Source organism: Hordeum vulgare, chromosome 4H (genome assembly GCF_904849725.1).
Source record: "Hordeum vulgare subsp. vulgare chromosome 4H, MorexV3_pseudomolecules_assembly, whole genome shotgun sequence".
NCBI lineage: Eukaryota > Viridiplantae > Streptophyta > Magnoliopsida > Poales > Poaceae > Hordeum > Hordeum vulgare.
Genome location: NC_058521.1, coordinates 128,684,575 through 128,711,699, shown reverse-complemented (window position 1 = coordinate 128,711,699; position 27,125 = coordinate 128,684,575). Strand labels below are relative to the sequence as shown.

Sequence of the window (27,125 nt, the reverse complement as noted above, 5' to 3'; positions counted from 1 at the left end):
ATTCCGTGTGTCGTCATACGTGCTTAGTGAAAAGAACTTGCATGACATCTATTGTCCATCCCTCCCGTGGCAGCGGGGTCCAAAAGGAAACTACGGGATATTAAGGTTCTCCTTTTAATAAAGAACCGGACCAACGCATTAGCACTTGGTGAACACATGAACTCCTCAAACTATGGTCATCACCGGGAGTGGTTCCGCTTATTGTCACTCCGGGGTTGCCGGGTCATAACACATAGTAGGTAACTACAACTTGCAAGATCGGATCTAAAACACACATATATTGGTGACAACATAATAATTTCATATCTGAAATCATGTCACTCGGGCCCTAGTGACAAGCATTAAGCATGGTAAAGTAGTAGCAACATCAATCTCAGAACATAGTGGATACTAGGGATCAATCTCCATCAAAACTAACTTGATTACATGATAGATCTCATCCTACTCATCACCGCCCAGCGAGCCTATGAATAGATTACTCACGAACGACAAAGAGCTTCATGGAACTGAAGAGGGAAGAAGGTTGATGATGACGATCGCGATGATTTCCGCTCTCCGGAGCCCAAGACGGACTCCAGATCTGCCCTCCAGATGAAGAACAGGTGGTGGTGGCGGCGGCTCCGTATCGCAAACGCGACGAAAACTTCTCCTTTTATTTTTCTGGGACGAAAGTGAACTTATAGACCTTAGGTTGGGGCGGCAGAGCCGTGTGGGCCCCACAAGCTTGCCCATCGCCACCAGGGGTGGTGGCGGAGCCAGGGCTTGTGGCCCACTGGCCCACCCCCTCAAGTGGAACTTGACGTAGATGTTTTACATATTTTCCAAAACTTCTCCCGTATATTTTCAGGACGTTTGGAGAACTTTGATTTCTGCACAAAAATAACACCAAGGCAATTCTGCTGAAAACAGCGTCAGTCCAGGTTAGTTCCATTCAAGTCATGCAAATTAGAGTTCAAAACAAGGGCAAAAGAGTTTGGAAAAGTAGATACGATGGAGACGTATCAAGGATTCCCTTGCTTCTGCTCCTAAAACCTCTGTCGGAAAGCTGGGTTGGGTGGGTGGGAAGAACCACGACCACGTGATTGCTTGAACTGTTGAGTGTGCCGAGGAGGAGGAGTCACCCAATATTTCTGCTACTTTTGGACCACCTGAGTTGAGGGCGAGGAGCTGGAGTCTCTGAAACGCTTCCTCGAATTCTCCACTTTGAGCAAAGCTGCTTCAGCCCTGAGAGGCAAGTTATAGAACTTACCAAACTCATCGGGATCGTGCAAGGCAAAGGCCAGCTGCAAGTTCTCTCTCAGACCACCTATGAACTGATAGATCTTGCTCTTCTCATCTGCAATGTCCTGCAAAGCATATCTAGCCAGGTCGTGGAACTCGACGTTGTACTTGTACACAGAGGATCCTCTGTCACGCCCAAGATGCGACCCTATCCTCAATTTGGCACGAAGGCCTCGTCAGGGATAGAAGCGCATCTCGTCGTGTCGCAAGAATGGATATCGTCACAAGTACATGTACTGAAAAGAAGAGATATATATACAGAGTTGGCTTACACTCGCCACAAGCTACATCAGAGTCACATTAGTACATTACATGATCATCAAGGGTAAGAGGAGGGTCCTACTACGGACGAAAAAAAACGAGAAAAAATAAGAACGACGTCCATCCTTGCTATCCCAGGCTGCCGGCCTGGAACCCATCCTAGATCGATGAAGAAGAAGAAGAAGCAACTCCAAATGAACAACCAACGCGCTCGCGTCGAGTAACCTATACATGTACCTGCAACTGGTGTTGTAGTAATCTGTGAGCCACAGGGGACTCGGCAATCTCATTTCCAAAGGTATCAAGACTAGCAAAGCTTAATGGGTGAGGCATGGTTAAGTGGTGAGGTTGCAGCAGCGGCTAAGCATATATAGATGGTGGCTAACTTACGAGTACAAGAAATAAGAGGGGGAAGATCTACGCATAGCGGACGTGACTACTGATGATCAAACGAATGATCCTGAACACCTACCTACGTCGGACATAACCCCACCGTGTCCTCGATCGGAGAAGGAACTCACGAAAGAGACAGTCACGGTTACGCACACAGTTGGCAAGTTTTATTTAAGTCAACTTCAAGTTATCTAGAACAAGTGTTAAACAAAGCTTCCACGTTGCCACATAACCGGGGGCACGGCTTTCCGAAAGATTTAACCCTGCAGGGGTGCTCCAACTAGTCCATCACAAATTACCACAAGCCGCATAGAAATCCTCAATCACGAAGCTCGCGATCTCGTCGGATTCCCTAGTGGAAAAGCTCAACTCTGAGATTACCCAAAGCATCACCGGAATCCCGATGCACAAGATATCTCATCAAAGGTAAAACTAATCCAGCAAGGGCACCCGACGTGTCGACGATCCCGATAGGAGTCGCATACCTCGTTCTCAGGACACGACGGATAAGCGACGCGTACAAGTGCCAAACCTCGAGTTTCCTCGCGGTGGCCCCGCACAGTGATGTGTTTTGGACCAACACTCATGAGGAGCACTGGCCCGGGGGTTGATTAAATTATCCTCGGGGCCCGGGAAGTCCCTATGCAATTTTATTAGGTGATTAGGCAAATGTAGTACCAATGTTGGGCCTTGCCAGACCAGCTTTAATCTAAAACGAATTATCAAGGGGTCCCCATAACAACCCCGATCGTGTTAGGAGCGCTCAATTATGGAACATAACACCGGTAGCCGGAAACTAAGGGGGCAAAGTGGAACAAAACACCAGGTTAGAAAGGCCGAGCCTTCCACCTTTTACCAAGTATATAGGTGCATTAAATTAAATAGCATTAATATGGTGATATAACAAGGAACCCATGCTTTCGCATGGAAGCATCTGCACCTGCAACTAGCAACGCTATCAACAGGGTTAAGCAAGCAGTGACATAGCCAATCAGTGGTTTGCTAGGTTGAACAGGTTGAATGTTTCATGGCATTGATGAGAGGTTGATGTTTAACATGTGGTAGGCAACGAGACATAATCGATAGCAACAGTAAAACTAGCATGGCAATGATAGTAATGGTATCTGGGGAAATGATCATCTTGCCTGAGATCCCGCTTGGAAGAAGGATGCCTCCGTGAAGCAGACGAACCGACGTAGTCGAACGGGTCCTCACATCCGACACGCTTGCGGAACTCTATCGAGACGAAGCAAACCGGAAACACGAATCAACACACGAATTCACCACACGATGCACAACACATATGATGCATGAGCAGTTGAATACATGCAAGACACGGCATGACAATTCACGCAATCAAACACTACACATTAAGTGAAGTTCAATATGCAAAGAGTTGCATATTGACGAAACTCCACATATGAATTATTTATTTCACTCCCGCTTATTTACACGGCAATATTAATGTTGTCAAACTTGCAAGAGGTGAAGCGGAAATTAACCTACCTATCTAGACATTTTAAATGAGGTCGGAAATGACATATAGCATCTCCGAGACGACCTCACATGTTAATTTACAATTCTGTCCATATCTGAGCTGATGCATTTAATTAGTTGTTAAACAGCAAAACAAATAGGTTCACGTGATTCTACGCATCAAGGCAAGCAATCTACACATAAAGAACGTCTCCAACGGAGCTACGGATCAAAAGTTACAAGCATCGCAAGATATGATGGCATGAATGCAATATGTGTGCAACGTCGGACAAGAGCACTTCAAAACATACAAACAGCAAGAGAACATGAAACTACATGAGATTATAAGCAAGTTTCATGTAGGACACGATCAAATCGGAGCTACGGTTCAAAAACTACGAGCAAAACAAGAATTGACTACAATCTGCCAAAATCAGCCACATAGCATTTTCTACGCCTCACAACTTCGGCTACACAACTCCGATAAGCTCAAGCAAGGCATGGCACGGAAGAGGGCAAGAAGCACTACTACAAACAACTAACAAAAACTAGCATGGCAGCAAGTAGCACTAGGAAAAGAAGACTCAAAATGGCATCTCACACACTATTTCAGACTTAGTGAAAATTACACCTCATGAAAGTGCAGTTTTCGATCTGAAGCTATATTGACAGCAGAAAAAACATAAGCTACAGGACTCCAAATGGCATGAAAATTAACAGCATGCTAGAGAAACACAAGGGGTACAACTAACTCCATTGGACCAACCTCAAAAGAGCTACAGATCAAAAGAAGCAAGCAAGACAAGACAGCAACAAAATATTACAGATTCCAGACTTATAAATATTTCAGCTCCTCCAAATCAGCACTATTTCTAGCCACTTGAGAGCAAGCAAATCACACCTAAACATGCATTTCTATTGCAACTAAAAAAAATACCAGAGGCTAGTCTAAACACCCAAGAACAATTGCCTAGTTGACAACTTAAGCAAACGGGGCACGGAATAAAACCTACAAAATAAACAAGAGGGCAACATGGCAAAATATCGCGCGAACTAACTTGCTCTTATGCTAAAACTAATTGCACAGAAAAATCACACGAATTTTTCTACCCCGAAAACATATAAAATATGTGGGGTTGCAACACAAAATAATGCCACACATTAATGCGAGATAAACACCTATATACGGGAAAATAAACTACCGGCAAACCATACATGCAAAAATAGCTACGACCGCTCTAAAATACATGGAATTATGGTTCCTAAAACACGGGCATTTAATCTAAGGCATACGGGCAACCCGGTCTTGCACGAAAAATAAATACGGGTCGAAACCTATTAGGACAGCACGTTTATCTAGGCAAACAGCATGCTAAACGACGTCAAACAAATGCGCAAGTTGGATAATCGGATTCTACGCGAAAATCTACGACAAAACCATATAAAGATCACCTCGATCCGACGCACGGTTTAGAAACTACGCTCTTTTGAAAATCAATGCATTTTTTTCTGAAATTAAATAAAATCACAGGTTAAATAAAAAAAAACATATGGACCGAATGTGTGCACTAGGCTGCAGCCACTAGGAGCTTTGTGCCCATGCGCTTGGGTGTGCAAAATGAAAATCAAACAAGGCACAGAAGAAAAATAATAATAGGGGTAGTCCAGGGTTTGAACCCAAGACCTCCTTCTGTGTCCTAGCATGTGCCACCAATGGGCTAGATATGTCCTCGTGCTACTATGTGCATTCGTCCGGTTATACCTAATACTTGTAGCTGGCGAATGGCAAGGCAAAATCGCTGAAAAACATATTGGAGCCACTAGGATTCGATCACTGGGCTAGATGTGTCCTCGTGCTACTATGTGCATTCGTTCGGTTATACCTAATACTTGTAGCTGGCGAATGGCAAGGAAAAATCGCTGAAAAACATATTGGAGCCACTGGGATTCGATCCCTGGTCTGCTGGGTGGAGGTGCAACGGTGTGACCAGCTGGGCTACGACGGATTCGTGATAAAAGAGGGTTCCTACGCTAGATGAACATACAGGCTGAAACTGAATATAAGCAAATCTGAATCTGGACTCGGGCTGTGACTGAACCTGCTGGAGCGGTGCGGCCGTGGCTGTACTCAGGGCGGCGCTAGGTGTTCGGGGGTGGCCCGGGTAGTGGGGGTCAAGGTCCGGCAGGGCCATGGAGGCGCTGGGTCACGGATCCATCCGGAGGGGAGCCGATTCCCGTCAGTGACGAGATGGACTCGAGCTCACACACGCTTCCATGGTTGTTGTTGCTCCTGTAGAAAGAGAGGGGGACGAGTCAGAGAGAGAGAGTAGGGGAGGGAAACGGGAGGAAGGAGAAGAGAAGCTGTTGGGCATGGGGTCATGTAGGGTGGTCGCTCGCGGCAGCTGCTTCGGTGGCTTGGTCGCCGGCCAGCGCTGCTTGGAGGTTGGGATGACCTGGTTGCTGGCTGCTGCAGGTGGATCTAGGAGAAGAGGAAGCTGGTTGGCCCCGTGCTGAACACGAGGAGGAAATGCACAGGGCGGCGGCGGCGATAGGATGGGACAGTTCCTTGATTTTAGGGTTGGGTGCTATTTATATAGCTAGGTTAGGGCTAGGTTCATCTAGACCCTCCGATTTAGATCGGATGGTCGGGATAATTAGGTTAGGGAGTCCAATAGACAAACCGAAGACGTTTTGCGGTAAAACGGTGTTGATCCGGACCCAACGGTCATGATCGCCAGGTTCGGGTTCCGGGAGGTTTTCGGACTAGGCTGCGCGTAAGGTCGGTGCACTATGTAGAGGGGCTCAGCAGGGATGAGAGGGAAAACGGGCAACCCAGAATCGATTTTGAAAAAAAACCGAAATGTCCGATAATTTACCGGCTATAGTGCAGCTATATAATAAACGGCACGGGTAACAAAAGAGCTCCGATCGCGACGAAACTTGACAGGCGGCCTAGCTATATCTAATCACGACCGCGTGCCAAGTTTCATCTCGATCAGAGAAAGTTTTACGCACACTTTTAAAACAGGGTTTTGACGATGTCGCGGACGCGTGCGAGTGCGGTCAGACTCGGAACGAACAACGACGATAACCGGCAACTAACAACGGATGCAAGTTTTGAAAACAGGTGACAACAGAGACGCCGATGCAATGCAGATGATGTGAATGATGCGATGATGATGCGACAAATGAAAATAGACACACGACGAAAACGGAAAGAAGGGGGAATCTTCTGGAACGTCGGCATCGGGCTGTCACATCCTCCTTGCTTCAAGCGTCTCAACTTCTCACGCATCTCTTCCACAAAGCTAGAAGGGATATAGTGAGACCTGAAATCTTCGCACAAATCGTCCCAACTGATCATTCTGCCTCCCCTCGAGTCCTTTAACTGCTGCCACCATATTGATGCCTGCCCCTTGAGCTGAAACGTTGCAAACTTGACGAAGTCCACTGGACGGACATTGCTGCACTCAAAGTGTTTGATCATGTCCCGAATCTAGTCCTCGGCGTCGAATGGCTGGTCACAAGACGTGAAGGACTTCGGCTGGTTCGCCAGGAATTGATTTAGAGAAGCAGATTGATGACCACCATGGTTGAAATTGCCCTGTTGCTGATTGTTTCTCTCTTGCAACAACTGAATTAACATATGGGTGTTAGCATTTTTTGCAGCCATCACCGCTTGCCATGCCTCTGGAGGAGGAGGAGGCAGCGGTGGAGGAGGCGGAGGAGGCGATGGCGGAGCATCAGCACCCTCGCGACCCGGATTCTGGCGAGTTGGTGGAGCCATCCTGAAGATGGACAACACGTTAGACCAGAGAATAACATTCAAGGTAAAGCTGAATCAATAGGTAGAAATATCTGAACAAGAATACTTAGCAATCGCATTCGAACAAAAATTAGTAAGAATGCTTCCTCAAAGTGACTGCCGACAACATATGATTAAAGACCACTCGCAAACCAAGTATGAGCTAGAACTGCTCGGAACAAACGTATGACAGAGATTTCATACGATATATTCGTGGATATGATCGCACGGGCTCGAGCTTACAGTTGTCATCCTGTGCAAGGTAGTGCACACGACATACGAAGCGTCCCCAAGTCGTAGCAAGCTATAAGGGCTCATAAGACACAACGAGAACCGTTGTAAGACGACCGTGAACAAATAGACCCACTGAATGTCGAATCACAACCTCACATCATGCATCTGTAGGAAGATTGCCCTATAAGTCACTACCTGATATCCCACTTATGAACTCCCGAAATATCTGGTCATGCAATCTGGTCCACGGATACAAGGAGTAATAAATCACTCAACTCCTATACTAACCCGTCCAGTGTATCACATCCGTCAACACATAACCAGAATCTCGGAACTTCATCTAACACAGACCCTCGTAATCACAATGATACAAAGTGTGGCGATACATCCGGAACTCTCTGCACCAGTACTGGGGAAGCCGGACTCCTCCCGTCACTACTAGTATTGAAGCAATTACGAACATCCTCCGTCCTGAGATACTAAGAAATCTGAATGATAGCGATGTGCTCAAGAATCTCCTGGAGCTCAACTCCCCGGAAGAAATCAAGTCAGACACGAGGCACCAAGACAGAACTCCGTCACATCGACATCATATAGATTCCAAAAATATCCACGTGATCCTAAAAAAAATTGAGCGGGAAGAGGAGTAGAATTAAGATTTCCTAAGTCGTGAACCTCACCAGAGCATAGAAGAGGAGAAAAAAAAAAAACCTACTCTCCGATATAACTAAGACTCAAATAGTTTTACTAGACTCAACTCGGCCAAGTTTGATCACACAAAGGTTCCTATGGTCGTAAGGCTCTGATTACCAACTTGTAACGACTAAGATGCGACCCTTTCCTTATTTGGGGGCGAGGCCTCCAAACGGAAAGGGGCACATCTACACGTTTCGTAAGCGAGATAATCATAACATTACATTCTGGACCTGGGGCGGAGTGGAACAGTGGAGCGGTGTTGCGCCAGTCGATGTGCTATGTTGGTGCCTGGTGGAGTAGGGCCAGCCGCCCAGCCGGCAGGCCAGCGCCCACAGGCAGCAGGTAGCACCTCAACAGAGTGCAAAACTGGCAGGGGAGCGCCGGAGCGGCCGTCGCCCGGCCGGGTGTCGCTGCCTCGCTAGACGTTGGTCGATGGGTCGCCGGAGGGGTGGGAAGGACAGCCGGAGAGGGCCGGGCGCCAGTCGGCCGACTGGATTGGAGGAGAGGGAGAGGGACGACGGCGGCGGCGGCGGCGGGCAGGTTAGGGCGAGAGGAGAGGGGAGCAACGAGCAGGGGAGATGGGATCGAGGGGAGGAGAGGGGGATTGGATGATTTGCCCCACTTTACAAGGGGTTGGATGATTTGCCCCAGTGTTGTCGGGCTGGCTGGGTTAGAGTTAGTCTGGCTTGATTAGGATGCCTTTTAAAAAAAATTAGCCTAAATCTTGGGTATTCCAGGAAGTCCCACGAATACCCCGCGCCGCCGATGGGCCATAGAGGAAGTGGATGCATGCTTTCTAGTATTTGTCGAGATGGGACACGAGAAGGATATGTAAAAACGAGGAGGGATAGGGTTCGATACACACTCATGCAATATCTCTGGCATTAAAGAAGGATATCAAATGGAATCCAACCAAAGGAGAAGCTGCACGCACGCAGTTAACTTGCTCCGTCCATTGAAAGCAAAAGGTAGCTAGATAGCGATTCCGATCGAGAAGGAATTTCAGAAGATGCTTGCTGGTGTGCTACTGCTACCTCGCCAGGCTATAAGTAAAGCATTAGCACATGGAGCATAGACCAGTCGATCTATCGCCATGGGAGGTGGAAACAAGGAGTGCGGTAGCGACACAAACAGCAAAGGGCTTGGGGGCTACTACCCAAGCGCCTACTCGTCTCCACCCATCGCCTACCCTGCATACCCTCCTCCACAAGCCGGGCATGGATGCCCTCCTGCTTATAATTATCACCCTCCGCAGCCACAGGGATACGGGCATGGACATGGTGGCTATCCATCAGCAGGAGCATACGGATACGGGTATCCACCCTCCAGCTATCCACACCATCAAGGAGGCTATCACGGTCTGTATCTATCCATCGATCACCACCTACGTAACATATGCCTTGCTAAGCTAAATTGCAACTCTATCCATGGATCTATCATGAATGGGTATCCATCGATCATGCATGCAGGTCACGGAGGATCTTTGCTTGTTGCCGGCGGTGCGGCGGCCACGGCGGCCTATGGCGCGCACCACTTGAGCCATGGCCATCACGGTCACGGCGGATACTACCACCGTCCTGCGGGTTACCATCACCATTACGGCGGCAAGTTCAAGAAGCATGGACGCTACGGTTATGGCCATGGCGGCAAGTTCAAGCATGGCAAGCACATGCGCCTCTTTGGAGGGAAGCATGGTCTCTTTGGTGGAAAACACAAGTGGAAATAGTTTTCTTCCAAGTGGATCTATCCAGAGGAGTGAACTAATCTAATGCTGGGAATAAATCCGTCTATGTACTAATAATCAATTCCATCCATATATCCATATCCATGGTATAAATATAAAATATAAATTGTTTTTTTTGAACAAAATAAATATAAGTTGTGAGCGTGCACGTATAGTCCACGTACGTACATGTGAACGTCGGTTGCGATTGTTATATTTGTGTCGAATATTATGTACGCAAGGGGTTACGTGGACTTGGAGTTGTAATTGGTGTGGATAGGTATGAGTCGTGTAGGAGTCGGACACGTTGTATCATAGGCCTCTTATATATCGAGGGGCACCACACGTTGCAACCCATGACGATCGGATAGCAATAGGTACGCGGGGAAGCCGGCGACTTGTGCCGGCGCCCGGGCGACCGGTGTTGCGGTATCTTGGGGAGGAGCGCCCGTAGTCATGCCCCGGGGATGTAGCCATATCGGTGAACCTCGTTAACAAATATCGTGCCTCGGTGTGTCGTCTATGATCTTGCATTAGCGTTTTATTCTAACAAGTGATATCAGAGCAAGATTACGAGAAGGCTATGCGGAAGATCATCTGGAGATACGAGGATCATGCTCGACGGGTACCAGGGAACGTCCGATTGGCGCAAGGTGGAGCACGGCGGCGATCGTGGATACGGTCGGTGGTGTCGGACACTTCGGGCAGGAGGCCTGGACCGTTCGATGGGCTGCGGTCGGTAAGGATCGGCTAGACGTGGCGATCGGACCGGCGTAGTGGCTGTTGAAGACGTTGCGGAGGCGACGGATTCGACTCGCGATCAGACCGGCGACCAGACGTGGGGGACGGCCGGATAGATCGAAGTGTGAGAGCATCAAGATGATGCGCTTGGTGCTGTACAAGGGCGGCGGCGAGGCACTGCGGATGGATTGTGTCAGCAACGCAGGTGGCCAAGGTACGGCACAGCTCGTGCACGGACGATGTGCGAGGAGGCGTCTGTTGCGACAGGGTTGGCGTACGGCGAGTACGCGCGACATGGCAAGTAACAGATCGCTGACGAAGAATCAAGATCAGACAAGGTGAGCTATCGCCGGAAACAACGGCGAGTTTTTTCCCTAGGTGAACGGATCGAGAAAGGGAAGGTGACGGCACAGGGCTGTGTACGCGAAGACAGGCGTGTTTAGCATGTGGCAGCAGGTCTCCGTTGGCAGCGTGCGCTAACGCGTGTTGGTGCAGGAGTCTAGACAGCGTTTGCATGGTTGGCGCAGGAGTCTAGGAATTAAATTGGCAGTGGCTGCATGGCCGCATGGCGGCTGCGCGCGTGTTGGCATGGCTGCATGGCGGCTGCGTGCGTGTTGATGTAGGAGACTAATCAGCAATTAGACTTGAATCAGGAAACTACACGTTAGGAGACTTGTGCAGGCCGTGTCCGTAAGGCTTTGTGTCTTGTTTCCGTGTCGGGCAAGGGAAAGAAAATGCCGGCTATATCCAGCGGTAATAAAAGGCTGGGTACGGAGTAGCAAAAGCACACCAGAAAATAGCCTGCAGTTCAGGAAAAAGGTGGAGCAATTGGTTTCGACGGAGAGCAGATTCATCTGCGCGTTGGTGAAGCTTCACGCTGATTTTCTGAAGGGCGGACAAGGGTCCGTGCGGATCAAATTTCTTGGTAGATCGCGTATTGCAGCGTGGCTTCAGACGAAGAATTTGGGATCGGAGATCTTCTTCGTGAGGAAGTCGTGGAGGCAAGCAAGGGCGGTCAGACCGGCGGCAACAGGTCGGTTAGATCGCGGCTCGGCATGGCGCCGGGGTTCACCAGATTTGAGCTGGAGAAATTCGATGGCACGGGTAACTTCGGTCTATGGCAGACAAGAGTCAAGGATCTTCTGACGCAGCAGGGAATCTTGAAGGGTTTGCAGGAGACGAAGCCGGCCAAGGTTGACGACGACATGTGGGAGGATATGCAAGTGCGGGCAGCCGCCAACATACGGTTGTGCCTTGCAGACCAGGTCATGTATCATGTCATGGATGAAGATTCTCCTAAGGGAATTTGGGACAAGTTGGCAAGTCGTTATATGTCCAAGTCAGCGACCAATAAGCTGTATTTGAAGCAGAAATTCTATGGGCTGAAGATGCAGGAGGGGTCGGATCTTGTGGAGCATGTGAACGCCTTTAATCAGTTGGTCACAGATCTAGCACGGCTGGATGTGAAGATTGAGGACGAGGACAAGGCACTACTTCTTCTTGTTTCGTTGCCACCGTCATATGAGCATTTGGTCATTACGTTGACACATGGAAAGACAACCGTCAATAATGAGGAAATCACGACAGCATTGCTTGGACATGAGTTGAGGAAGCAAAAGAATGCTGCTGAAAGGGATAGTACTCAAGGTTTGGGGTTGGCAGTTAAAGGTAATCATCTCAGAAAGGGACAAGAGGCGGAGAAGAAAAAGAAGAAAAAGGTGCAGTGCTACAAGTGCAAGGAATGGGGACATATAAAGAGGGAATGACCAAAACTGAAGGGTGAGGCTAGTGCTAACCTGTCTACTAATGGTGGAGACTCAGACAGCAGTAGTGATGCTCTCGTAGTATCAGACAGACGGTCAACTAAAACTGAAGCGTGGATGTTGGATTCAGCTTGCTCTTTTCATGCGACGCCCAACAGGGAGTGGTTCTCTTCGTACAAGTCTGGTGAGTTTGGTTTCGCCTCTGTGGGCGATAACACTGGTTATCGTGTTGCTGGAATAGGTGACGTCAAAATCAAGATGTTTGACGGAGTTGAGCGGATGCTTCGGGGAGTCAGGTATGTGCCAGGGCTAAGGAGGAATCTAGTTTCGCTTGGTGTTCTTCATGATGGTGGTATGGAATTCTGTTGTGATCGGGATAAGAAGACCATGGAAATCATAGAAGATGAGGTGACCGTGATGATAGGAGAGAGGACGGCTTCGCATCTTTACAAGTTGCAAGGGAGCACTATTGCAGGTGGAGTCATGAAGAGTGGAGTTGCAGGAGTAGCGGTGGAGTCTCAGGGTGGCGGCGGGTTAGACCCGTCGGGTAGCTCTAAGTAAGCTACAAAGAAGACAACTCAAGTCCGGAGTACATGGAGGCTCGATGCATGGACGACTTTTAGGTGGTGGAGAATATTCGCCAAGGTGGAGTTTGTTATATTTGTGTCGAATATTATGTACGCAAGGGGTTACGTGGACTTGAAGTTGTAATTGGTGTGGATAGGTATGAGTCGTGTAGGAGTCGGACACGTTGTATCCTAGGTCTCTTATATATCGAGGGGCACCACACGTTGCAACCCATGACGATCGGATAGCAATAGGTACGCGGGGAAGCCGGCGACTTGTGCCGGCGCCCGGGCGGCCGGTGTTGCGGTATCTTGGGGAGGAGCGCCCGTAGTCATGCCCCGGGGATGTAGCCATATCGGTGAACCTCGTTAACAAATATCGTGTCTCGGTGTGTCGTCTATGATCTTGCATTAGCGTTTTATTCTAACAGCGATTTGCTACGTTGGTGATTAATTTTGTTTCATTTGCTTGATCCGCACGGACAAATGACGAAGCAAACGCGTGCAATCCACACCTTGCACGATCCATCTGTAACTACATACCAATTTAAATATGAACCCACATACCCTAGCTATATAGGAGTATGTCCCTATATATACATTTAAACGTGCATGCACCCACATGGTCTATCTATAAATACGAACGCGTGCTCTCCTGCTTTCAGACAATTTCGATCTTGATTATTAGCTTTCTTTCTGCACAACGGGTCGAAGAGATCGACGATGGCCAAGCTCAGCACCAGCAGCAGCAACGTCGATGATGGGTACGAATACGAGGAAGAATACATCAAGAACGCGCGCGGGATGAGGCTCTTCACCTGCCGATGGCTCCCCGTCAATGCCACACCAATCAAGGCCCTCGTCTTCATGTGCCACGGTACGTAGTACTACGTTAATCGATCGCTAGCACGTATACTACAATAATTGTAAGTACCTTCATCGATCGATCGATCGAGCTGATTGATCAAGTTAGCTAGCACCATTACACCATTATTGCTTTATGGATCCCTGCGACGTATGCAGGTTACGCGGTGGAGTGCAGCGTGACGATGCGCGGCACCGGCGTTCGGCTCGCGCAGGCCGGCTACGCCGTCTACGGCATGGACTATGAGGGCCACGGCAAGTCGGACGGCCTCAGGGGCTACGTCCCCTCCTTTGACGTCCTCCTCGGCGACTGCGCCGCCTACTTCACCGCCGTCGTTGCTAATGCTAACCAAGCAGCAGGGCCGCCGCTGCCACGGTTCCTGCTGGGCGAGTCCATGGGCGGCGCGGTGGCGCTCCTCCTCCACCGGGCGCGGCCGACCTACTGGACGGGCGCCGTGCTGGTGGCGCCCATGTGCAAGATCACGGAGGAGATGAAGCCGCACCCTGCGGTGATCAAGGTGCTGGAGGCCGTGACCAGGTTCATCCCGACGTGGAAGGTGGTGCCCACCCGGAACGTCATCGGAGCCGCCTACCGGACGCAGGCCAAGCGCGACGAGATCCGCCGGAACCCCTACTGCTACAAGGGCTGGCCGCGCCTCAAGACGGCGGAGGAGCTCCTCCGGGCCAGCGTCCGCGTGGAGAGCGAGGTGCTCACGCAGGTGACGCTGCCCTTCCTCGTCGTGCACGGGGGAGGCGACAGGGTCACGGACCCCTCCATCAGCCAGCACCTCTGCCGGGAGGCGCCCAGCACGGACAAGACGCTCAAGCTCTACCCGGGCATGTGGCACGCGCTCACCTCCGGCGAGCTGCCCGAGAACATCGACAAGGTCTTCATCGACATCATCGCATGGCTCGATCACAGGTCCGGTCCGCCCGCGCCCGAGCCCGAGAGGGACGACTGACGTCTCCCGTCCAGCAAACAAATCATCCATAAGAACTTCTTTTTTTTTAGGGAACTTCTCTTCTTTTTTTGATAAGTGTGCCCCAATTAATTATTACTATACTCCGTAATTAAACTCCAGCTATACATACTACTCCTCTCAGCATTGCCATCATAGCCAGTAGTTCGTAGGGAAACGTTCAGGTCGTCCACGCGACCCGCCATATGGTCATGCAACATTTTCTTATGGGGTAATCGTTTAAATTTGTTACAACTGGTGTCCAAATTTACTATATTTCTTTATTAAAAAAGCTACATATATGTTTGGTTGCAACCTCAGTTCGTCGGATTTTTTGCTACAACCAGTGTTTTTTTTTGCTACAACCGGTATTATTTTTTGTTACAACTGCTCATTAAAAAAGTTGCATACACGTTCTCAGAGTTACAATCCGGTCCTTTTTTTTGCTACGACCACGTTGATATTTTTTTTGCTACAATCATATTTTTGTTGCAACCATTAATGAAATTTGCTACGTCATGACCTAAATTTGCTGCATCGAGGGATTTTCGCTGCATACGAGATCTAACGATGCGGCCCGTGGATCTAACGACTGGGCTGCGACCTGCGCGCCGGCGCCCAGTACCGCCCTAGTTCATAAGAGTACCTAGTACATATTTAGGGCTACTACTCTCTACTTGTGGGTACGTGGATTGATTTGATCTGCTCTAACTCTAGTTTCTCAGCATTGCCATCATAGGCAGTAGTTCTACAGCCTCCTCCCTTCTCTGGTGGAAGATCACCATAGGCTACAACCTCCCCTAATTGAATAACAAATCAATCAACTGTCAAAGCAACATGCCACAAATCAGTTGCCAACAACAAGCAACAAGACATAAACCAGCCAAACAGGAAGTTGAATGTGATTGCGGCTTCAGAAAATCTCATCTCAAATAGACCAATTCCATCCCTCCTGCTACACCGCAAACCAAGCAATGGCACCTCATCACACAAACACGTTCCCCTCCATTTTCATCACCCAATGCTACCTTCTACCATGCCAGGTTAGCATAAAAGATCGTTATCCAACTAATATAGGTCAGGGCCATATATCACTACAAATAAAACAAGAACAGACGCAAGGCAGTACCAGATCCATTTAGCTGATCTCCATTGCAGCCGAGTGGTACTTGTCCAAGTCGGCGTCGAGATCTGCAGCAGAAATTTCCAGGTTGCCCCGCCCTCCCTTCCCTCGCCCATGGTCGCTACGGACTCGGCCACGACCACCGAACCCACCTCCGCTGCGAGCACTGAACCCACCTCCGCCACGAGACCATCCTCGACCGCCAACACCCATTGCAGGTCCACTGCAAAATTTATTGCTGATTCGTCACTTGCTCAAAATCTTCAGAGACAACACAGTTGAAATTATTGATTTATATGGCAATGAAGTTTTAACATAATGATAACTACCTATGGCTGCATCAAAAGGGAGCCAATTCAACTCCCATCTATGTCGGCAAATCTTGCATTCTCTTCTTTCTATGATGTCGTGGTCCTAGAATATAAATAGTTTCTACATAGCACCTGGGGTAGATGTTACAAACCTTTTGGAAGGAAAACTGAAGTTTCCAGGCGGTGGAGCCAAAGCAAAAATAGCAGGTATGGGTGCAGGTGCCTCAATGTTTGTCCCAATGACTTCAATTTTCATAGGTTTGCCATCAAGATGCACGTTGTTGTACTTCTTAAGAGCAGCTACAGCAGACGATCTTGCCGAAAACACAACCTCTGCAGTTCCCTGGAAAAATGGAGATTCAGTAATGGTGATGAATCATGACCATTCAAACAAAATTGAAGGTGAAGAAAGTGCATGTGTGTGTGCCGGGGAGAGGGGTGCAAACCTTTGATCTTCCACTCTTGTCATAGTTAATGGAGTAGCGCTGGATATCACCCATCTCAGAAAACAGTTCCTGAGCAAAGTAAACAATACATTGTAGAGAAACTTTAGGAGAAGGAGACGATAAACAGAGAGAAGTTACTCGTTGCTTTGAAGGCTTAAAGATAAACGACTCCCAGGTCTCAGCACTGACTCATGGCTAACAGATAAAGTAAAGGAAGGTGAAAGAAAGCAAATTTATGTACATAAGCTAGAACCAGTGCATGATTGTGTCAGTTAAGAATGAAGCCGTTAACACAAGAGGTTTTAGCCGATTAGAAGAAGCTACGGATGATGAATTACCTACGTACTCGTTGAGATCTCTTGAGTTGAATGTATGGCGAGTTTGTTAGGGACAGCAAATCAAGGAAAGTGCAGTTTTAGGGATTATTAACTACTCTTATTATTTTTGAGCAAGTGAATTAATCACGAGTTCTTTTTAGCAAATCAAGGAAAGTGCAGTTTTTAGGGAGTAGCAAAGAAGACTGGAAGTAGGAGTAGGAGCGTTAGCGACCTTGATATCCTCGTTGGAGACGTTGTAGTCGAGGTTGGAGATGTAGAGCTTGGTGGGCGAGTCCAAGGCAGACGGCGCCGTTACCATGGCCATCGACTGGGCAACATACCCAAAAGCTGGCGGCACCTGTGCTCTCCAAGAACATGAGAGATGAAAGAAGATTTGAGTGAGCTCGAGGGTGGCAGTGTATTTTGCTCGCTGGGAGGCGGTGGACGGGGCGTTCATCTGCTTAATCACGACGAAGAAGGCGAGGAGGAGGAATAGACCTGTTGCTGGAGGCTGAGTTGGTGGTAGGGCGCGGCGACGGCGCGGGTGGCGGCGCGGCTGCGGAAGCGGCGGCGTGGGCGCGCGGATCCACCCGAGGCGGCGGACGCTGGGTTGTGGCGGCCACGGCGGTGGTGGGGCTTGTTCTTGGTGATGATGTCGTCGAGCGACATGTCGAGGGTGTCCGCCATGCCACGAACCCTCAAGATTCGCGCGGCGGCGGCGGCGGAGGAGGAAGAGAAGAGGAGGCGCGGTTGGGTGCTTGGGGTTGGGGGTGGAGACGACAGCTGGAGAGAGAGAAGTGAAGTTAGTGCCGGGCTGGGTTGGGCCGATCGTTCAGTCTGGCTAGTGTTGCTACACTACTTACTTTCTTCTTAGTTTTTCCTCTCGACAGGGTTATGGTTCTCACTGCGCGTCTCATCGCCGTCAGGTTTGACCATTTCTGTCAAGTTTTTTCCGTGGAGTCTTCTCTTCATTTGTCTAGGGTGCTGCACGGGCCGCGGGGGACCACGAGAGAGCAAGGAGCCTAGGGTTTCCCCGTAACAGCCCGATCTAATTTTTGGGTTAGTGATCTACATGGCTTCTGAATCGACATCGAATTCGTCTAGGATGAGCGACTTCGAGAAGATGATGCAAGAGTTGGGCCTGAAGGAGGAAGACCTTGACGATGTGGTCTTCAATTCTCTTGCCTTGGGGATTGGGAGAGGGTCATGCAAGAGGGGTCGTGGCACTTCTGGGGCGATGTTGTAATCATTAGGGAATATGACGGGACCTCGAAGCCTTCCATCGTCAAGCTTGACTCAATCGATATCTAGATTCAGATACATGATGTGTCGGAGCTCTATGGCCATCTGGTGCCGTCCCTAGCGGCTAGGGTGGGCGAGGTGTTGTTCACCGAGACTCGGTCGCAAGACTTCACCGAAAGTTTCCATCGGGTTTGGACTAGGATCAATGTCAATAAGCCTCTCAAGAATGTCGTCTCGATGATCAGGGGCGTGAACGTCAAATCTACAAGGTCAAATACGAAAGGCTGCCAGATTGGTGTGTGGTCTGTGGTATGATGGGACACCTTTTCAAGGAACATGGCAATGGCATCCACCCTCCTTCGGCACCGGTTTTTAAAGATCCCAGGGCCTCTTGGGTTATGCATACATGGAGAGGACCTGATGGAGGTAGATGTTGCAGAGGAGGACGAAGAGGAGGTCGAACCAATATGAGGGGGAGGACAATGATGGTGAACTAGATGCAAACATGTTGGATGCAGAAAGTAACAGAAAGAGGGGATCTTCAGCCTCGACACTTTGGAGTTCAGCCATGGAACAGGGGAAGAAATTGGCGCTGGTATCACATGTGATTCCCCCAAGGCCAAGTACCTCACAGGAGATGAAGAGAACAAGTGTTCAAGTTGATGGGGACAAGAGTTTGGCAGCAAACCATGGAGGATTGACCAAGGGTGATCTAAAGTTGGCGGGCCCGATGGGCGAGCACCGTCGAGCCTAATGAGTGTGTGTTGCTGGAACTGTCGCGGCGGGGCAAGGCTGCGACAGTCCAAGAACTTTGCGATTTCGCTAGGAAATTCGCCCTTACCCTCCTTTGCTTCGTTGAAACTCGGCTTAAAGGCTCGAGAGTAGAAGCATTAGCAGGAACTCTTGGTTATGATAATGGTTTTGCTGTAGATAGTCAGGGTAGAAGCGGTGGCATCTGTATCTTTTGGAATAAAGAAATAAAAGTTGATGTTTTGGGTTATTCAGTTTGTCACCCTGATTGTGATGTCCTTGAACCTAGGTTTGATCCATTGAGGCTGACCGTGGTGTACGGAGAAGCCCAAACGAGCCTCAGACACAACACCAGGGGGTGATGAAGGATATAAGCACATCTAGCAGCCTTCCCTTGCTTTGTGCGGGGGATTTCAATGAAGTCTTACGCCCACACGAGCATGAGGGGGTTGGTCAGCGGAGCAATGCCCAAATACAAGCCTTTCGATGGGCAGTGGATGTTTGCATGTTGGTTGACATAGGGTATGTGGGGAATTTCTATACCTTTGAAAAGAAAGTTACACGAGGAACGTGTACAAAGGCACGGCTCGACCGGGCACTGGCATCTTCTGAGTGGTGTGTCTTTTCCGTGCGATGGACCTCACTCATCTGGTGGCTGCCACATCGGATCACTGTCCGATCCTGGCAAACCTAAACAGAGATCAGCACCAAACCCAACGGCCTTGTTCTTTCAAGTACAAGGTTATGTGGTAAGGGCATTCAACATGGAATAAAACCATAGCAGAGACATAGTCATCCCGAGGACCTTCAAATAGGGTGGAGGAACTACGGGAAAAGCTTCGGGTAGTAGCTCACGATTTACGATGATGGAATACTAACACCTTCGGCAGTGTTCACAAAGAGATAAAACCCTGAAGCTAGAACTGGAAAAACTGCGGTCTAAACCCAGCCGTTCTGCACCCACACATGTTGAACTGAAGATAAATGAGAAGCTGGTGGAACTCCTACGCAGGAAAGAGATCATGTGGCGCCAAAGGTATAGGGTGGAGTGGCTCACCTCGGGGGACATGAACACTAAATTTTTTCACCTGAGAGCTAGCATTCATCAGAAGAAAAACATGATCAAGGTGCTGCAAAGCTCGCTGGGGGTGTTAACTGAAGATCCCGGAGAACTACGGGCACTGGTACACAACTTCTACAAGACCCTATATACCAACGAGGGTGTTAGAAATATGGACGATGTCCTGGAGTGTGTACCGAGGAAGGTGAAGCCGGAGGTGAACGAGATGTTGTGTGCCCCATATTCTAAAGAGGAGGTCAAGTCCGCACTGTTTCAAATGTTCCTGACCAAAGCACCTGGTCCTGTCGGCTTTCCGATGCACTTTTACCAGAGGCATTGGGAGCTATGTGGTACAAAGGTAACTGATGCAGTACTCAAGATTGTTAGGGGGGAAGGCAGCGCGGAGAGCATCAATGACACAATACTTGTGTTAATTCCCAAGGTAATGAATCCATCCCTCCTGTCGCAGTTTCGACCTATTAGCTTATGCAATGTGATTTACAAGATTACTTCAAAGGTCATTGCGAATAGACTCAACACAAGTCTTGCCTGATGTTGGGGATATAACTCCATGGTATAACCTGCCATACTGGTCCGGGTCAAACCATAGAGAAGACAAGAAGATGGACCAAAGGGCTTATCCAATCAACCGCATGGCGTCCCAACACTTGAATACGGTGACTCCAGGCCCACAAGGCAAGAGACGCCGTAAGTTTTCCTAAACTTGGGAAGAATGATAGAATAGAGTTCTAGTAAGTCACGGGTGTTTATTTGACCGGACTCTGTTGTAAACTCGAGGCATCTACTTATATATAAAGGAGAGCCCTCGAGTCAGAAAGATCAAGCAAGAAACTCTCGAGAGCTAGGTTAGCAATTACCATCCTTGTAATCGAGATACCCATCAATATAGACACAAATAAGGACATAGGCTTTTACCTCCATCGGAGGGCCAAACCTGGGTAAATCCACCTCTCGCTCCCGATTAACCTCTTTGAGTCGCCACACCGCGACGATGGCCTCATCACTAAGTCCGTTCATGAGTACATCTGTCGTGACAAAACCACGATAATTGGCGCCCACCACGGGGCTATCACAAGGTTGAATTGAGTCCTCAGAGGGAACCCGCACAGGGTTTGGGAGGTATGGGGTTGCTATGATAATCAATAATCACTGTAGCGATCGCTACACCAACAATCCAGACCGGGACTTTGAGGCCGTCTTAGCCAAGTCTAGCCAACAGGTCCCCTTCAGCCAGATCTACACGCTGGCGCCCGAGTCGGACATCTACACCACCATCGTCGAGCCGGCTCGATGTGCGCAAAACGATCGATGTTAAGCCGGTCGTCGACACGTTTTCATCAAATTCACCCAGGGGCTCAGCCTTCCGGATGAGTTGGTAGGCAGCAAGGATATCCTCAACAACCATGATGGTGAGTCATTCATTGGAGACACTGGGTCTATCTTGCCTCTTAGTGATGGACCTAGGGACCTTCTGAAAGAAGAACAAGCTAGGGAGTCGGATGAACCGCCTCGTCAAGTCACGATCTACATGGCTAGAGTCGCGTCGGCTCCGGGTCCATCTGCACAAGGAGCCACCAACGGCGCCGGCGGGTTGGGCAACTCGGGGCATGAGTGATCTCGTGGCTGAGATGGCCAAACTTTTTGAGGGCCCTGTCACTGTGGAAAACCAGGAGGAGCGTAACGTGGAATTAGAAAAACTTCACGCGTAGATGGTCAGGTTTCAGCGGAAGATTGATGCCGAGAACACTAGGATGGCAGAGTTACAGGCTCAAATCCAAGATGAGTTGGATCGTTTCAGGACAGACGCCTGGCGGCTAGGGCTTCAATAGAACACTCATGAGGCAGTTCACCATAGGAGGCATCTGTCTCGGTTGCCGCAAAACCTGACGCTGACTCGTTTGTTTGCCAGTCCACACACGCCATGCGTTGCACAAAATCCGCCTCATGGACAGGTAGAGACGGCTCTACCACAACTGGCTCAGCCATCACCACAACATTTTCACACCCGTAGAGTCACTCTTCCAACCCCATTGACAATATGTTGTCTACAACGTGTAACTTGTAGGCGCTCCCCATTCACGGAAATACCCCGATTGAGATTGAAGCTAGAAATGCCATTCAGATGTTGAATACGGTGGTGGCTCAACAAGCTCATTTCTCATATAGTCGAGATAGGATACACTCCACACCTTATATCAGCCGTCATGAGGAGTCGTCGGCTGTTTCCAGCAAGGGGCGACTATTGGGGAACGTCGCATGGGAAACAAAAAAATTCCTACGCGCATGAAGGCCTATCATGGTGATGTCCATCTACAAGAGGAGATTTGGATCTACGTACCCTTGTAGATTGCACAACAGGAAGCGTTAAGAAACGCGGTTGATGTAGTGGAACATCCTCACATCCCACAATATGCCCCGCGAACCGTCCCACGAACCATCCCGCGATCCGTCCCACGATCCGCTCCGATCTAGTGCCGAACGGACGACACCTCCGCGTTCAGCACATGTACAGCTCGACGATGATCTCGGCCTTCTTGATCCAGCAAGCAAGACGGAGAAGTAGATGAGTTCTCCGGCAGCGTGACAGCGCTCCGGTGGTGGTGAAGGATCTACTCCTGCAGGGCTCCACCCGAGCTCCGCAAAAATACGATCTAGAGGTAAAACTTTGGTGTCTAGATATGAGTTGTACGTGGCAAAAGTTGTCTCATATCAGCCCTAAATCACCACTATATATAGGAGGGAGGGGGAGGAGGCTTGCCTTGAGGGCCAAGCCCTAAAGGGTGCGCCGGCTAGGGAGGAGGAGGAGGAGTCCTACTCCAATCCTAGTCCAACTAGGATTGGAAAGTGGAGTCCTTCTCTTCCTTCCCACCTTTCTTTTTTTTCCTTTTCTTTGGTTTTCTTTCTCTGGCGCATAGGCCTTCTTGGGCTGTTTCACCAGCCCACTAAGGGCTGGTGCGCCACCCATAAGTCCTTTGGGCTTCCCCCTGGAGGGTTTCCCCCCTCCCGGTGAACTTCCAGAACCCATTCGTCACTCCCGGTACATTCCCGGTAATGCCTGAAAACTTTCCGGTAACCAAATGAAGTCATCCTATATATCAATCTTTGTTTCCGAACCATTCCGGAAACCCTCGTGACGTCCGTGATCTCATCCGGGACTCCGAACAACATTCGGTAACCACACATATAACTCAACTATACTAAAACATCGTCGAACCTTAAGTGTGCAGACCCTGTGGGTTCGAGAACTATGTAGACATGCCCCGAGGTACTCCTCGGTCAATATCCAATAGCGGGACCTGGATGCCCATATTGGATCCTACATATTCTCCAAAGATCTTATCGGTTGAACCCCGGTGTCAAGGATTCATATAATTCCATATGTTATTCCCTTTGTCCTTTGGTATGTTACTTGCCCGAGATTTGATCGTCGGTATCCGCATACCTATTTCAATCTCGTTACCGGCAAGTCTCTTTACTCGTTCTGTAATACAAGATCCCGTGACTTACACTTAGTCACATTGCTTGCAAGGCTTGTGTGTGATGTTGTATTACCGAGTGGGCCCCGAGATACCTCTCCGTCACACGGAGTGACAAATCCTAGTCTTGATCCATACTAACTCAATGGACACCTTCGGAGATACGTGTAGAGCACCTTTATAGTCACCTAGTTACGTTGTGACGTTTGATACACACAAGGTATTCCTCTGGTGCCACTGAGTTATATGATCTCATGGTCATAGGAACAAGTACTTGACACGCAGAAAACTATAGCAATAAAACGACACGATCAATATGCTACGTTCATAGTTTGGGTCTAGTCCATCACATGATTCTCCTAATGATGTGATCCAGTTATCAAGCAACAACACTTTGCACATAGTTAGAAAACCTTGACTATCCTTGATCAACTGGCTAGCAAACTAGAGGCTTGCTAGGGACATTATTGCGTCTATGTATCCACACATGTATCTATGTTTTCATTCAATACAATTATAGCATGGATAATAAACGATTATCTTTAAACAGGAAATATAATAATAACTATTTATCATTGCCTCTAGGGCATATTTCCAACAGTCTCCCACTTGCACTAGAGTCAATAATCTAGTCCTCACATCACCATGCGATTTACATCGTAATAAATCGAACACCCATACAGTTCTGGTGTTCATCATTGCTACTTCTCAAACAACAGCGCCAGAAATTGACACGTTGACGGAGATTGGGCTTGCGTTGGTTTTTCCCTTGAAGAGGAAAGGGTGATGCGGCACAGGAGCAGTAAGTATTTCCCTCAGTTTGAGAACCAAGGTATCGATCCAGAAGGAGGGTCTCGTCAAGTCCAGAGTACATGCGCAAACACAAACAAGCTTGCACCCAACGCTTCAAAGGGGTTGTCAATCCCTTCAAGATTGTTTGCAAAGTGAGATCTGAAGGCGGAAAGTGCACAAAGTAAAAAGTGTAAGGCTGAAAATACGGTGTGGAGTAGACCATGGGGGCCATAGTGTTCATTAGAGGCTTCTCTCAAAATAGCAAGTATTACGGAGGGTGAACAAATTACTGTCGAGCAATTGATAGAACCGCCCAAAGTCATGATGATATCTAAGGCAATGATCTAGCATATAGGCATCATGTCCGAGACAAGTAGACCGATACTTTCTGCATCTACTACTATTACTCCACACATCGACCGCTATCCAGCATGCATCTAGTGTATTGAGTTCATGACGAACAGAGTAACGTTTTAAGCAAGATGACATGATGTAGAGGGATAATCTCGAACCAATGATGAAAACCCCATCTTTTTACCCTTGATGGCAACAACACGATACGTGCCTCGCTACCCCTTCTGTCACTGGGTGAGGTCACCGCACGGTATGAACCCAAAACCAAGCACTTCTCCCATTGCAAGAATCATAGATCTAGTTGGTCAAACAAAACCCACAACTCGAAGAGAATTACAAGGATATGAAATCATGCATAAGAGAGATCAGGAGAAACTCAAATAAGATTCATAGATAATCTGATCATAAATCCACAATTCATCGGATCTCGACAAACACACCGCAAAAGAAGATTACATCGGATAGATCTCCATGAAGCTCATGGAGAACTTTGTATTGAAGATCCAAGAGAGAGAAGAAGCCATCTAGTTACTAGTTATGGACCCGTAGGTCTATGGTGAACTACTCACGCATCATCGGAGAGGTCATGGTGTTGATGAAGAAGCCCTCCGTGTCCGAATCCCCCCTCCGGCAGGGTACAGAACGTGCCCCAGATGGGATCTTGCGGAGATAGAAGCTTGCGGCGGCGGAAAAGTGATTACGACGCTCCCCTGATTTTTTTTGGGAATATTTGGGAATTTATAGGCGCAAGATCTAGGTCAGGGGACCTCTAGGGGGCCCACAAGCCTGCATGGCCCGGCCCCCCTGGCCGCAGGGTGGGGGCTTGTGGGGCCCCTGGGGTTCTTCTGGCTTGGCTCCCAAGTCTCCCGATCTTCTTCCGTTCCAGAAAAAATCTTTTCGGGGATTTTCTTCCGTTTGGACTCCGTTTCAAAATCTCCTCTGAAACGGGTCAAAAACATGGAAAAACAGGAAGTGGCACTTGGCACTGGATTAATAAGTTAGTCCCAAAAAATAAATAAAAGGCATGCAAAACATCCAAAGTTTGACAATATAATAGCATGAAACCATCAAAAATTATAGTTACGTTGGAGACGTATCAAGCATCCCCAAGCTTAACTCCTGCTCGTCCTCGAGTAGGGAAGTGATAAAGAATGAATTTTTGATGTGGAATGCTACCTAGCATAGTTGTCCTTTGCAACTTCTTTCACGTGGCATGAATGTTCATATCCGTACGATTCAACACAATAGTTTGCTATTGACATGAAAACAGTAATACTTCAAGCAAACTAGCAAAGCAATCATAAACTTTCAAAATAACAAGGCCAAAGAAAGTTATCCCTACAAAATCATATAGTCTGGCTATGCTCCATCATCCTCACACAACTAAAGTAAATCATGCACAACCCCGGAATTGGCCAAGTAATTGTTTTCGCACTGTTACTTTCTCAAACTTTTTATAAGTATCACGCAATACATGAGCGTGAGCCATGGATATATCACTATAGGTGGAATAGAGTGTGGTGGTGGTTGTGAGACCAAAAAGGAGGAGATGGTCACATTTACTCTGCGTATCAATAGGCTATGGAGATGCCCATTAATAGATATCAATGTGAATGAGTAGGGATTGCCATACAAAACATGCACTAGAGCTATAAGTATGTGAAAGCTCAAGAGGAAAACTAGTGGGTGTGCATCCAACTTGCTTGCTCATGAAGACATAGGGCAATTTTGAGGAAGCCCGTCATTGGAATATACAAACCAAGTTATAAAACGAAGATTCCCACTAGAATATGGTAGTGACAAAGCAAGAAGCTCTCAGTCATGAAGAACATGGTGCTAATATGAAGCACAAGTGTGGAAAAAGATAGTAGCATTGTCCCTTCTCTCTTTTTCTCCCATTTTTTTTTATTTGGGATCTTAGGCCTCTTTTTTTCTTTTCTCAACTTTTTTTGTTTTTGGGCTCTTTGGCCTCTTTTTTTTTATTTTTTATTTTTATTTTCTCACATGGGACAATGCTCTAATAATGATGATCATCACACTTTTAGTTACTCAAAGCTCAAAGATCACAATGATGATGACTCCATAGGAAATGCCTCCGGTAGTGTACCGGGATGTGCAACAATCTAGTATGATCATGCAATGTCAATATGAGAGTGACGACACAAGTCATAAGACGGAACAGTGGTAGTTGCACGGCAATATATCTCGGAAATGGCTATGAAAATGCCATAGTAGGTAGGTATGGTGGTTGTTTTGAGGAAGGAATTTGGTGGGTTTGTGCACCGGCAAGAATTGCGTAGCACTAGAGAGGCTAGCAATGGTGGAAGGTGAAAGTGCATCTATACCATGGACTCAACATTAGTCATAAAGAACTCACATACTTGTTGCAAAAGTTTTTATTAGTAATCGAAACAAAGTGCTAAACGCATACTCTGAGGGGAAGGGTTGGTAGGTGTAAACCATCGCGCGAT

At 48.3% G+C, this 27,125-nt stretch overlaps 3 protein-coding genes across 3 annotated transcripts; 2 read left to right on the top strand and 1 right to left on the bottom strand.

The window, feature by feature from the left end:
- The first annotated feature begins 9,212 nt into the window (after positions 1 to 9,212).
- On the top strand, positions 9,213 to 10,083 carry LOC123448120 (glycine-rich protein A3-like). The gene is made up of 2 exons (XM_045124895.1): positions 9,213 to 9,504; positions 9,616 to 10,083. The coding sequence occupies exons 1-2, from the start codon at positions 9,240 to 9,242 to the stop codon at positions 9,870 to 9,872; spliced, it is 522 nt and encodes a 173-aa protein (XP_044980830.1). The 5' UTR covers positions 9,213 to 9,239; the 3' UTR covers positions 9,873 to 10,083.
- Positions 10,084 to 13,662: 3,579 nt separating this feature from the next.
- On the top strand, positions 13,663 to 14,765 carry LOC123450349 (caffeoylshikimate esterase-like). Its single transcript, XM_045127649.1, has 2 exons — positions 13,663 to 13,816; positions 13,963 to 14,765. The coding sequence occupies exons 1-2, from the start codon at positions 13,663 to 13,665 to the stop codon at positions 14,763 to 14,765; spliced, it is 957 nt and encodes a 318-aa protein (XP_044983584.1).
- Positions 14,766 to 15,637: 872 nt separating this feature from the next.
- Positions 15,638 to 17,792, bottom strand: LOC123448119 (THO complex subunit 4B-like). The gene is made up of 5 exons (XM_045124894.1): positions 17,458 to 17,792; positions 17,192 to 17,317; positions 16,643 to 16,711; positions 16,349 to 16,539; positions 15,638 to 16,108 (listed from the first exon to the last, which is right to left on the bottom strand). Exons 1-5 carry the CDS (start codon positions 17,644 to 17,646, stop codon positions 15,901 to 15,903), a joined length of 783 nt encoding a protein of 260 aa, XP_044980829.1. The 5' UTR covers positions 17,647 to 17,792; the 3' UTR covers positions 15,638 to 15,900.
- Positions 17,793 to 27,125: the final 9,333 nt, after the last annotated feature.

What these genes read in the sequence shown, in the direction of transcription:
- LOC123448119 (XM_045124894.1), bottom strand. Translation starts at nt 17,646, where the DNA reads ATGGCGGACACCCTCGACATGTCGCTCGACGACATCATCACCAAGAAC. An exon ending in AACTCAGCCTCCAGCAACAG is followed by an intron (nt 17,318 to 17,457) that starts GTCTATTCCTCC and finishes TGGAGAGCACAG; the next exon opens with GTGCCGCCAGCTTTTGGGTA. An exon ending in TTCAGTTTTCCTTCCAAAAG is followed by an intron (nt 16,109 to 16,348) that starts GTTTGTAACATC and finishes TAAATTTTGCAG; the next exon opens with TGGACCTGCAATGGGTGTTG.
- LOC123448120 (XM_045124895.1), top strand. Translation starts at nt 9,240, where the DNA reads ATGGGAGGTGGAAACAAGGAGTGCGGTAGCGACACAAACAGCAAAGGG. An exon ending in CCATCAAGGAGGCTATCACG is followed by an intron (nt 9,505 to 9,615) that starts GTCTGTATCTAT and finishes TCATGCATGCAG; the next exon opens with GTCACGGAGGATCTTTGCTT.
- LOC123450349 (XM_045127649.1), top strand. Translation starts at nt 13,663, where the DNA reads ATGGCCAAGCTCAGCACCAGCAGCAGCAACGTCGATGATGGGTACGAA. An exon ending in CCTCGTCTTCATGTGCCACG is followed by an intron (nt 13,817 to 13,962) that starts GTACGTAGTACT and finishes CGACGTATGCAG; the next exon opens with GTTACGCGGTGGAGTGCAGC.